Source organism: Hyaena hyaena, unplaced genomic scaffold, assembly GCF_003009895.1.
Source record: "Hyaena hyaena isolate Hyena2069 unplaced genomic scaffold, ASM300989v1 scaffold_254, whole genome shotgun sequence".
In the NCBI taxonomy this organism is placed as follows: domain Eukaryota; kingdom Metazoa; phylum Chordata; class Mammalia; order Carnivora; family Hyaenidae; genus Hyaena; species Hyaena hyaena.
The window spans coordinates 1,472,580-1,485,523 of NW_024080890.1; the positions used below are offsets into that span (position 1 = coordinate 1,472,580).

Genomic DNA, 12,944 nt, shown 5'->3' on the forward strand with positions numbered 1-12,944 from the left:
GGCTGGGGACCAGGAGGGACGGGAGGCAGGCTGGGGACCAGGAGGGACAGGGACGGGGGGCAGGCTGGGCTCTGGGGGCTGCTGTTCTGGTCTCGAAGCCAAAGCTCAAAGGCCACACAGAAGGCGGTCTCCCTGATGTTTTCCCGCAGATTCTGGGAGAGACCGATACGAGGCTCAGCCACCCCGAGCCATCTGCTGGGAAAGGAAAACCAGCGTGAACGATACGCGCGGTGGCAGGCACGGTGGGTGCGTTTCCTTTCCTTTCTGTTTTAGGAGAGGCCAGGGTGGAGGGCGGGCAGGCAGACCCTATTCCAGCTGCCCTTTGACCTCTGGCCGGGGGCAGGGGGAGGGGCACTTACAGAACCTGGTCCCCGGTTGCCGACCCCGGGCAGCTCAGCTCCTTGTGGATGAGGCGGATCAGGAACTGCCCCCAGAACAAAGAACAAGGACGAGAGGCCGTTACTGCGGGCAGGGGCCTGGTCAGCGCCCCGGGGGCCCGGCGCACGGCCGCCTGGGGGGCTGCGGGGGCCCCACGTCATGGGCCGGGGCACCCCGGGACCCAGGGCAGCGCTGAGGGCCTGAGTCACACGGAGACCGTGCTCCGGGAGGTAAGGACCGATTTCAGCCTAAAACGTCCGGGATTGAATAATGTTCAAAATGAAATGAGTCCAATCGTAAAATATCCAAATTAGGAGGAGAGAATGAAGACCAGGTGGCCCATGATCACAGTGGCTCGGGGTGGGGGGGAGACCCAGGGGGGTGGACCCAGGGGGGTGGACCCAGAGGACCAGGCGAGCATCTCCCAGACCCCGGCACCCGGAGGCCGACCAGGCTGCCCTCGGAACAGCCACGTTTCCTTGGGAAACGTCTGGGGGAGCGCCTGGCCCCGCCGGGACCCTTGCCCGCGGCCTCTGCCGCCGCCGTGGGAGCAAAGCAGGGGTACGGCCCTGCCTTGCCCGTACCGCTCCCGCACGTGCTCACAGGGCCAGGGCCACCTATGGAGCCACCCTGGCGACTGGGCGCCACGCAGCCAGCTGGCACTGCCCGTGTCTGCGGACCTGGATTTCCACGAGCTGCCCCCGTCCCTGGTTTGGGTGGAGCCTCCTTAGAAGGCAGCAGGTGCCCCCAGGCCCAGGAGGGGCCGGTGGAGAGAGGGCCGGCGCGGCCTCGGGTCAGCGCTCAGGAGGCCGGGACCCGGGTGGAGCAGCAGCTCAAGGAGAAGCTCAGGGCCGAGAGAACAGCTGTGTCTCCTGCAGAGAGAGTGCGGTCCGGCGGCTCTGCTGGACCCTGGAGACCTGTGCACACAGTCACGGGGCAAAGCAGGGAGCGTGTCAGGGGCTGAGGGTGGGGCACCTGACCCACACGTCCCACCGAGTGCACTGCGTGCGTGTTCGCAGGGAGAGCCCACGATCATCCAGAGCAGATCACCCACGCAAACGGAAAAGTGAATAAGGGGACGGGTGTGTAACGCGCATGAAACCATGCAAACGGCAGTGGCAAATCTGAAAGACAGAGGGCACGTTCTCGCGGGGCGCCGGGGGGCTCAGTCGGTTGAGTGTCCAACTTCGGCTCAGGTCATGATCTCGAGGTTTATGGGTTCGAGCCCCGCGTCGGGCTCTGTGCTGACAGTTTGGAGCCTGGAGCTGCTTCGGATCCTGTGTCTCCCTCTCTCTCTGCCCCTCCCCTGCTCGCGCTCTCTCTCTCAAAAATAAATATTTTTAAAAAAATTAAAAAAAAAAAAAGGCCACACTTTCGCGTGTGACAGAGAGCCGTGTCTGCAGGGAAGAAGAGGGAGACCCGCCTGCTCTGGGTGCCTGCCCAGGTGCCTGGGGCCCCCTGACCCGGGCCAGCAGGGGTCAGCCCGTGAGTGTGACAGCGTGGCCACCAGGCTCTGAGCAGGAGCCACGGGCAGTCTGGCAGCGCCCTGCGTCTGACCCCACAGTGTGAGCTGCGCGGTGCCGGGCCCGGTCCCAGACCCGGGGGTGGGTCGGGTCTCCTGAGCAGCGGAGAGCAGGGCTGTCTGGTGTCTAGGCCGCCGCGGACCCCCCGCTCTTCCGTCCGGATCTCAACCACCCTGGCCGGTGCGGTTTGCCTTCCGTCACCCCTTGCCCGTCTGGCACTTGCACATCCTCTTCTCTGCCCTTTCTGAACTGTGACGCGTCACGTGCGCCGTCCGGCCCGCAAGCCCAGCCGCTGCCCGGTGACGGCAGGCGGCTCACAGTCACGTCTGCACGTATGCGCTCCCTGGGGCTCAGTTCCGTGTTGCGTCTCCGGTGCCGGCCGTGGCTTCCGCGCTGTGCTGCACCCGGGGCGTCGTCGTCTCTGTGCTCCACACACTCCCATGCTTTCCCTTCTGGGAGAGCTTCAGTGCCACTCCACCTGCCTGACAGCCGTTTTATCTGCAATTTGGGGGTTCTCATTCTGCGGTAGTGGTGTCTGTCACCCCAAACACACGGCACTGTGTCCTGATTTCAGATCGAGGGCTCCTCTGCCGGGCGTGAGCTGTGGGAATCCTGCGCAGTGGGGTGAGGTCCATCCTTGCCAATGGGTTTAGATCTGCTTTTGCCCAAGAACCGGGTATATCACCATCCAGACCACTTTTACGCATTTTTTGGCACCTATTACGCATGTTTATATAAGTTCAGAAACGAAAGCTTACTATAGGCGGGCCTGGGGCTAAGCAGTCTCAGCGATGACCCCCCACCCGCCAACCTCTTCTGGATACAGACCCCATCTTCGTGGACCCACGTGCCCGCTGAAGCCCAGCCCTCGGAAGGTGCTGGCCCCCCCGCTTCCCACTCATGCGGGACCTCTGCTCCCCAGGGGGGCCAAACCCCTACGCCCTCGATGCCCGCTGCTCCAGCCTGGGGAGTTGTCTGTGCTGCTTCGACATTCTGGGTCCCGGGGAAACCCTTCTGTTCTACGGGGTTGGCTGTGCATTTAAAAGGAAGCATAACGTGTGCTCCCCGCATTGCTGAGGGGGGTCTTCCACCTTTAAACCATCGTAATGACAGACGCCTCGCTGCCTCTTGGTGGAAACCGGTCTGGGACTTCACTAAAGCCCTCAGGCATTTACCAAAACAGATGCTCAGAGGAGCAGCCGCCTCAGCTAACAGGCCCCTGAGGTGAGAGCTGGCACTGGATCCTCCAGGGACGGGGGTGGGGGTGGGGGTGTAAGGTAGGGATGGGGTGTGTGTGTAATGGCCCTGGAATGAAAACACAGAACTCTCATCTGATGGGTAGAGCTGGTGTTCCCAAGTCCTCGACTCATCCTTACAGAGTTCAACCTCAGGGGGCTTCTGGGGAAGCGAGCGGAGGCACGTGGCCTCAGGCTGGGGTCCCCGAGCGCAGGGCGGCTGCAGGTGGAGTGCACACTAGCCGCCCTCAGGAGAGCGTGGCCAGCCTCCGACTGGGGCCGGCACCTGTCTGTCCTGCAGCCGCACGCAGAGCAGGGGCCGCACACGGGAGCTGGGTGCCCGCCCCCGCCGCCCCCGCTCCTCCGTGCCCGTCCCTGCGGGCCCCGGGAGTCCACTTGATGTAGGACGCAGGAGCAGCACTGGGCAACGGAGGTCACCATGTCGGGAGGAGGTTCTGCCACCCAGTCCCCTCGATAATCCGTCTCGGGTGCCATTATTATGCCCATTTAGCCATTGCGGGGGCTGCAGAGCAGAGAGGCCACGCTGCCTGCCCCAGGGGCACTGCACCCGGCAGAGGACGGGCCGGGAGCCCACGCGGGGAGGAGCCTGTCACTGCAGAGCCACGGGCAGGCTGGCCTCCGCTCTGACATTTGTTCAGACCAGAAAGAGGAAGGCCTCGGATCGCGAGCGCCTGGGGAGGCTGGGGTGTCACGACCAAGGCTCCCCGGGGGCTGCACTTCCGCCGGCACAAGCGGCACCATGTCTGGACGACCAGCGCGGACTTACCAGTAAGGCACAGGCATCAGCAACCATCAACATGTAGAACACGTTGTTCCATCCGGATGGGGAGAGGAGTCCCGCCAGCAGGGGGCCCAGTGCGGCTCCTGCAGGGGCAAGCGCAACACGGGCTGTGTGAGGAAGGTGCTGGAAGGCCCAGCCAGCGCACAGCCTGGTGCTTGGCACCTCGCTCACACTTCAGGAAAAACACGGGCAAACAGCACAGTCCCATCCCTGCCCACCGGACTGGTCACGCGCAGTCCTGGGGGGGACACGACGGGCACAGCCTCTTTCCAGAAGCAAATCTTAAACTACGCACTTGACCTTAACACGTTCATTCTTTGGATCCAACCATCCCCATTAAAGGCGTGACTAGTGGAATCTGAATCTCATGCAGAATCTTAGATATGCTTGCATTAGAAATGATGTTGGTGAAATGAGTAAGGTTTGAAGGTGCTAATGCGTGTCAGTGCTGACTGGCTCACTGGATGATGGCGTGTGGCGGTTCAATCTGGGGCTCTGCCTCCAGGGGGTGCATACTCAGTACACAGTTACTGTAAAGGGGCAGCTTGTCTGTGGTTTGCCCCTCAGTGGTGTGGGGAGAAGTATACACATATAAAAAGTACGGATGTATATGTATACTTCACGTCCACCCAGCAGGCGCCCGCCCTTGCCCACAATGACGGAACGCTGGCCCCGGGCCACACCCCGGCCGGCACTGCCAAGTCTCCTCCTCCAGATTCCAGTCGGATCCCACGACCGTGACGACCAGCGGTTGACCCGCCATTCTGTGCGGAAAGGGCTTCTAGTAAGTGCTCGGTGGCTCGTTCTTAAATACAAATTTACGAAGGGCTGGCCCGACCCACCTGTGTCTGAGGAACGCTCCAAGGTGACAGCAAACAAGTGGGAAGGAGGGGAACCAGAGGAAAGAAACAAATTGGGGAGGAGGAAGTTCCCAGGAAATTTAATACCTTCAGACGATTGATAGAAAATTGAGTTGAACCATATGATATTCTCACAGAACTAGTATCCACAATTTTGCGATTCAATCTATTACACGTTGTGTCCAAGAAATAAGAACTAAAGAGGTAGAAAAATGCTAACGAGTGTTAACACGATGGTGCAAAATGAAGGTTGAAAGTAAAGTCAAGCACATCTCTGAGAAAGCAGAGAAAAGGGGAAAAGTCAGGAAAAAAGGAAACAAAGAAAAAATGGAAGGAATTAACTCAAAAGGCTAACTAACATCTGACTCATCAGTTTTCCGGGACTTAAAGACACACAGCGGTAAGGGTCACGGGTCAAAGAAGACACAGGGCACAATGTCGCAGAGAGGAAGGGCACGCGTCCCCAGGCGGAGAGAGTCCGGGTACCCGGGGCACAGGGGATGAAGAAGGCACCAGAGATAAAGAAGTGTGCCCAGAGGTTTTGGGGGGAAGCAGCAGGAGGCAGAAACGAAGGCTGGGCCGAGGGGGCAGCAGACGTCCCATGGAGGCCTGTGGGAGCCACGGGGCACTGGAACCCTGAAGAGAAAGGACCTTAGCCCGGGACTCGTATCCACAGCTGGAGGATGGGGACCGCACACTCCCAGCCCTCACGCTCCCTCTCCCGCGGGCTGCTGCTCAGGAAGCCCCTGGAAGTCCCCACTGAAGAGAGGCAGAGCCGCGAGCTAGAAGACGGGCCAACGTGGGAACGCGGTGGGGAAGCGGCTCGGGGACAAGCTGTGGGGGGCATTGCACCGCTGGCCCCTCACAGCTGACGGCCTCAGGGGTGACGGGGGGGAAGCAAGGGAGTGAGCACGACCGCGGAAAGCTCATTTCTTACGCGCTGCTAACACGATGAGCGGTGCTGACTGAGGAGGAAGGGGAGGGGGTGGGGGTTCAAGAGCCGAGCCCCAGCCTCCTTCCCCGGAGGACGGCAGCCGGCGTCGGGCCGAGGGGCGGAGAAGCAGGTAGCCTTGTGCGCAGCTCAGAACAGGGGAAGAGCTGACGTGGCTGCACCTAGGAGGAGGGGCTGGGGGTGTATGAGGACCGACATCTCTAGCCTCGAAAGTCACATCCAGGGTCACTTTGATGAGATAAAGATGAGCTGGAAACAACTCGGGGCGCTATGCAGGTGCCGTGTGTGAAACAGGCCTGACGGCAGCGCGTGCCCCCGGGAGGCGACTCTGAGCACCGGGAGCACCGAGCACGTAAGCCGAGTCACCGGAAGCACGGGCCGCGGTGCGCGGTGCGAGGGCATCGCTTGGGTACCGTCAGCTGCGCTCTGCCTCCCACACCAGTATTTCCGACACCGAATGAACGTGTCAAGGTGAGCACTGAATGGCGTGCATTCCACTCCAGCCTTTCTTCCTTCTGTCGGGGAGGCGGCACTTGTGTAGGGAGGGATGGGCAGGGGTGCGGCTTGCTCCACGGCGGCCACTCCCCGGGGCCCTCAGCCGGGAGAGAGCAGAGCTGCAGGGGCCGCGGGAGTTGAGGCGCGAGGGCTCCGCGCCCAGTGTGCACTGCAGCTTACGGCGAGGTCGAGCGGGTCTGGCTGCCCTTGGCCGTCCTTCGTGGGGGAGAAGGCGTTTAGAGCCGGGACCTGGATTCTCCCGGGGGCTCACCGGTGCACCCTCCACCCTCGGCCAGGCACATCTGCTCCCTCTTGTTTTCAGAAGAATGTCAGAAAAGATGTGCTTTTGGCCTAATCCACGTTTCCGTCCTTGTATACCACTACCGTCTGCCATGAAACAGCCGTCGATGCTGGAGAGCCGTAGGTGAGCCTGAAGACGTGGCTTCACAGTGGCAGCTGGACAGACCCACAGACCGTCCTCGGGGGACAGAAGGCACGGAAGGTGGCCCAGAGTCGCAAGGCTAATGAGGACTCAGCTCAGCCCAGAGCGTCCCGACTTCCGGCTGAGCGTGTCTTCCGGGCCCTGCCGACACCCCCTGGGCACAGTACCCCCTTTCCTAGATGCACCCCAGGCCTCCTGAAGGGAACTGTCGCAGTTAACCCTCACAGGGTGACCCCTGACACTGCCCAGCAAATTCAAAGTCACCCCACGATCGGAAAACAGGGCAGCTAGGACTTTGGGGAACAGCAGAGGCTCAAGCCTGGCCCCCTGGTGCCCGGTGCATCTCAGAACGAGCAGGGCGTGCTGTGTGAGGCGAGCTGCCGGGGTCCCGGGAAGGGGCCAGAGCGGGGCTGGGGGCGGGCGGCCCTGTCCTGATGAACGGTGCAGGCTGCAGGGAGCCAGCCACCTCCCGCCGGGCCCCTCCCTGGGAACTCAACACCCCCAACAGGAGGGGGCCGGGCCCTGTCTGCCGTGCTGGGGGTGGGAGCAGCCAGGCAATTCATTTCCCACTCGTTCGCGAGGGACTCTGGGCTCCAGGCAGCATCTCTGTGCTCAGAATACGGCGGAGAGCGGAGCGGACTCCTGTCCTCGGGCAGCCTCCGTTCAGGCGAAGGGAGAAGGGATGGCACAAGGCAGGCGGGCGGAAGGTGCCGCGGAGAAGAGATGTAGGTGGAGAGAGGCCCTGAGTGTGGGGGAAGAGGGTCCGCCTTCCAGACAGGCCGAGCCATCTTGCTGAGAGGGTGGCGTGACTCCTGAGCAAAGGCTCCCAGGGTGTAGGGCACAGGTAGCAGGTTCCCTGAGGGGAGCTCCTCTGGCGTGGGGCGCAGCCCGTGCAAAGGCCCTGCGCAGGGACATGCTGGTGTTTGTGAGCAGCGCTGGGGGGCCGCGTGGCCGTGGAGAGTGCTGGGGAGGACTTCGGATCCCCTGGCCACACAGAGGGGCAGCCCCAGGTGCAGGCGCCGGTGGACCCGTGCTTCTACTGGGCCACCTTCATCTGGCAAGAGCTTGGCTTTACTGCCACCGGGCCGTCCTGACGCCCGGATGGCCTCCCCCCAACTTGTCCCCTCCCTCAGCCCCCCTGCTTCGGGCGCCTGGGGCAGCAGGTAACAGCAGGATGCGACCCAGGGTCCGGCAGGGTGGCCGCGGGCACCACCAGCCAGGCTCCTGAGCATGGGCGTCCCGCATCCAGCGAGGCACGACGTAGGAGCTCGGGCGCCGGTGCCCAGCAGGCCCGTCAGGGAGGCTGCGGGGTCCCCGGCTGGCAGGGAGCCGTCACAGGGCGTGTGCTCCCTGCGCGAAGGTGGAGGAAGGACCCGCTGCCGTCAGTCTTCTGACTTGCGGGTCAGAGCGGGCGTCACCGGTTCGCACCTGCCCGGCTCTCCACGCAGGAGCTGTGTGCCCCTCCGCCCCTCTGCCCTCCAGGGTGGGCGACCGAATGCGCTTCCAGAGGCTGCTAACCCCCCGACCTCTACGCCTGGGGTTGCTGCTAGATTTCCTGCCAAGCGTGTGTAGTTCGGATTCCGCCCGTCTCCCAATGGCAGCGATGAAGTCAGGGGCCAGTGGCCACGCTGTGCCAACAGCTGGCCTGGCGGACAAGCCGGCACGCGCTCCTTCACACACACAGAAACCACTTCTAGCCAGTCACGTGCCCGTGTTTCCTCCGAGCCGTCAGCCACGGCGGACAGACGGCGCTCGCACGGCCCCTTCTCCTGGGTCTGCACCTGCTTCTGATCTGCTCGTATTTGAAAAAGGCTGGCCAGTCCCTTATTATTCGTCTCTTTGTGAAGTTTAGTGGTCCTCACTCATTGAAGAGACACATACTGTTTATCTGTATCTGAATGCGTCTGAACTCTGAATATTGAAATTGATCTGAACGTCGTATTTTGGCATTACTTTCTTCTACTTGCAACTTTAAAAATCTGGTTGGCGGAAATTCAGTAACATAACAGGCCTGAAATGTGGGGGCTGTGTCACAGCGAATCGGCGCTCCGACATGCGTGACCTTGACCTGAGGCTGAGCGTGCGGATGCTGTCTTACTTTCCTACCCACGGCCTGCACCTTAGACTATTCCTACAGCCTATGGGGCTGTGAGGCTGGGGTTTTAGGCAAGATTGTTTTTCACGGTAACCGTTAGAGGCTCTTTTCTCATTAAATGATCCAAACTTGTCAACAGCAACTATCTGCACCCCGTGGCACAAAATTAATCAAATTGCCTTTAGTTGGTTTTTACAATGAATTATTAACATCAATGGACACCTTTGCTGAAATGCTAATTGAACTTAAAGTGACTATAAATACTGTATTTTTCCATTTTTAAGCTATGTCTACTCTTAAAATAATCTTAAAAGATTGTCTAATTTTTCTTTCAGAATAAGCGTTATAACAATTCAGTAAAGAGTGTTTCATGCAATAAAAAAAAAGAAAAAAAGAAAAAAAGGGCAGCAATACTAGTTTTAGCAAAACATCTGGAATCCTCGGCACCTGGGAACTAGGATGTTTCCCCCACGACCACAATTAACCTCTCAGCCCCAAAGCTATCCACTCACCTACAGACCCGGTCCCGTCAATGATGGCGGTCACGGTGGCGAGGGCGTGCGAGTTTCCTTTGAGACTTTTGTGCGTGCCCTGGAAGGGAGGGAACACCAGACGTGAGGCACATCTCTGTGGCAGCAGCCAAGACTGTGCCCTCCTGCAACAATGTACCCAGACAACGTTGCAAAGCAATTCAGAACGTGGGGCGTTTTCCACCAGGAAATCTAAACTCCACTCCGTTCCCAACTTACTCCGGGAAAATACGCAAAGCTTACATCGTCGGAGATATCTGCCCAAACATATTCTGGTTTAAAGAACTCTCTGAATCCTTCAAGCCACAGCTAGTCACTCGGCACACCACACCCGCCAACGTGGAAGGGAAAGACACAGATGTGTGCCCGCCCCTGAGGGGGAGCAGCATCAACGTCTGCGTCCACGTTCCCGTGAGGGCCTTCCTGTGACACTGCCAGTGGCTCTGTGGTACCTAAAACCCAACCCGGTCAATGGCAAGTGCCAGGCAGGAAGGGGGGTGGGGAGGGCAGGGCCAAGAAGCCAGTGTGAGGGTCACCAAGTCCTGAAGGACAAACCAAGAGGGGCTTTGGTTTTCAAAAAGCAATACATGGCGGGGACAGGGGGGACAGACTGAGGACGGTAAGAGAAAAGTAACTGACTGGGGAAAAAAGCACCTGGAAACCTAAAATGTCACAAACCAAAGCCTATCTGTTTGATGCCTGTGTATGTGTGCCCGGCAGTGTACGAACTAAAGCACACACGCAAAGCGACAATCGCCTGTAACCCATGTTTCCTGGAGTCTGAGTCCCTGCTCTGTCCCCTGACCCACGGGGCAGATGACTGTGGCTCGTCTGCTGGGGCCCCTCCCAGCACCTCTGTGCCCGTGCGGACACGAGCACAAAGGTGGCTGATGTTGGAGGGGCTGTGCCTGGTGGGCTCCCCAGAGCCCTCCCTCCACCTCTGCCTGCCGACCCATCAGGGCCTCTGGCTGTCCCGGGAGCGGAAGGGGCTGAGGGCGGAGCACGGCGTGCTGAACTACTGGGCAGGTGGAGTGTCAGGTAGACGCTGGCGCTGAGAGGAGGGGCAGGGGGCCGGCGTGGGGTCTGCCTGGGCACAAGGTCTGCTGTAGTGTGGGGTCCACTGTGGCATGGGGTCCGCTATGGCGTGAGGTCCGCTGTAGCATGGGGTCCACTGTGGCATGGGGTCCGCTGTGGTGTGAGGTCCGCCATGGCGTGGGGTCCACTGTGGCGTGGGGTCCACTGTGGCGTGGGGTCTACTGAAGTGTGGGGTCCACCATGGTGTGGGGTCCACTTTGGCGTGGGGTCCACTGTGGTGTGGGGTCCACTGTGGCGTGGGGTCCACTGTGGTGTGGGGTCTACTGTGGCGTGGGGTCTGCCATGGCATGGAGTCTACTGTGGTGTGGGGTCTGCTGTAGCATGAGGTCTGCTGTAGCATGGGGCCCACTATGGTGTGGGGTCCACTGAAGTGTGGGGTCCACTTTGGCGTGCGGTCCACTGTGGTGTGGGGTCTGCCATGGCGTGGGGTCCACTGTGGCATGGGGTCCATTTTGGCATGGGGTCCACCGTGGCATGGAGTCCGCCGTGGCGTGGGGTCCGCCATGGCGTGGGGTCTGCCGTGGCATGGGGTCCACTGTGGCGTGGGATCCACTGTGGCGTGGGATCCACTGTGGCGTGGGGTCTACTATGGCGTGGGGTCTGCCATGGTGTGGGGTCCACTGTGGCGTGGGGTCCACTGTGGCATGGGGTCCGTAGCCCCAGGGACTTGCCACGGCCTCCAAGCAGTAGGAGCGAGTGGCCGGTGGGTTCTGGGTGTGACTCTGTGAGGACCTGACAGAGACGCAGAAGAGAAGCAGGGCCACCTCAGGCAGGAAAGTTCCAGAAGCCCTGGGAGCCTGTGGGGGAGGGGACGCCGTGCCAGATGCCCAGAAGGCCGGCCATCCTGCCCACAAGTCTACTAACGACTCGTGGTTTCACCTGAGATTAGTCTCGGGTGCACAGAAGTTCTGCCAAGAGGGGACACGGCTGTGTGCCCTGCGCCCACGGCCCCCAAGTCGCCGCCTCAGTCAGGGCCCCACACTGATGCGTCACGATGACTAACTCGCGGGTTTCCAGCTCCCGTGGACTTAGACTTCCTTCTGTGCGGGACACCACACGGCGCCCAGCCGTCGCGCCTCCTCCCCCTCCTCCCCCTCCTCCCCCACTCCGTGGCCCCCGTGGGGCGGGCGGGGCGCCCTCTGCTGGCCTGCGTGGGACGGTTTCCTCCTAGTGTTCGGGGAGGACGGTCTCGGAGGTGCGGTGGCACCCTCGCGGCTCGTGGCCAGGTGCACACCGTCACGCGCCCTGTCACTGTGGGCGCTGACCCTGGTCCCCGCGGGGCGTCGGTCAGGCCCCTCCTGCAGCGACGACGTCACTGTGCGCAGCCAGCACCTAAGGACAGAGAGGCGGCTCCCTCTCGAGGACAGAGTGTCCGCAGGCGTTCTCGGCGGGGGACCTGTCTCCTCTTGTTTATTTAGAAACGACTTTTCAAAGAGACCTCGTACCTTGGTGCGTGTAGCGTGGGGCGCGCTAGACGGCGGCGTCTCTTGCGTCAGGTGCACAGGGCAGCCCCGCCCCCACCGGAGTCACCTGCCAGCAGCCCCCTCCAGGAAGGACGTGGACCCCAAGGCCCGATGGCTCCCACCCCCACGGCACTGGCATTCCCTGCCGTGAACACTGGCTTGCGTCATCTCTGGAACGCATCCTCTGGGGCTCAGGGGCCCCGTCTGGGTTGGTCCCCAAGGCCAGGGGCCGATTGAAGGGAGGAGCCGAGCCCACTGCGCCGATCTGGGCCCCAGGGTGGGCTCAGGGGTGCCTGGTCACCAGCCCCTGGGGTGGCATGGAGGGCAGCATGGAGGAGGGAGCCAGCCAGGCTGCTGGCTTCTGACCTCGGGCCTCAGACCAGCGTCTTGGCCTGGCTCCACCCTTGCTTACCAAGGGGCTCGGGAAGGCCCGCAAGAGCACAGGCTCAGTCACAGGCAAACTCTCCTTCCCTAAAGACACCGCTTAACTAGCAGAGGTCGTCTCTGGCCCACCCCCCCACCCCCACTCGGAGCCGGGACGGTGGCCACTCACCAGGTCGGCGGACACGGCGGTGGTGATCAGGGCGTACGGCCCGCTGACCAGGGCCCCGCTGAGGAGCAGCATGGCTGTGGGAACCAGAAACCGGGAGGAGGGATTTAGCAGCAAACAGCGCCCTCTGGGAGAGGTCTCGGCAGCCCCGGGGGGCGCACCCTGGGGTCACAAGGTGGGGGCACAAGGTGGCCTGCACGCCGGGGGCCAGCGTGGGGGGGTGTCCTGTAAAGCTGCCCAGGTGCGTTCCTAGGTCCCCATCACAACCCCGCAGGCCTGGGCTGTGTGAGAGGACCAGCTACTCCGTTTCCTCAACCCTCAACCGGCGGCCAGTGTTGACAGCCTGGAGGCACCAGAACCCCCGCATCCTGAGCGTGGACGTGCCGGGGCTGTGCGGATGCTCCCTGTCGTCAGTGTCGGCAGGTGCTAATCCCAGCCTTGGCCTGCTCTGCAGCGGGAAGGGCTCCCTCTCTCTCTTGCTCTCTCTCGCTCTCGCTCTCTCTGGACGGCTGCCCCCGAGGGAA

At 61.6% G+C, this 12,944-nt stretch overlaps 1 protein-coding gene across 3 annotated transcripts in view; it reads right to left on the reverse strand.

Annotated features, from left to right (window-relative positions):
- SLC37A1 (solute carrier family 37 member 1) overlaps positions 1-12,944 on the reverse strand; it is a 75,583-nt gene that overhangs the window by 3,604 nt on the left and 59,035 nt on the right. For all 3 annotated transcript variants that reach the window (XM_039245504.1, XM_039245505.1, XM_039245506.1), the window contains 4 exons: positions 12,424-12,497; positions 9,295-9,373; positions 3,924-4,021; positions 360-424 (listed from right to left, as the gene is read on the reverse strand). In XM_039245504.1, coding sequence (XP_039101435.1) covers positions 360-424; positions 3,924-4,021; positions 9,295-9,373; positions 12,424-12,497 — 316 coding nt within the window. The remainder of the gene's footprint in view (positions 1-359; positions 425-3,923; positions 4,022-9,294; positions 9,374-12,423; positions 12,498-12,944) is intronic.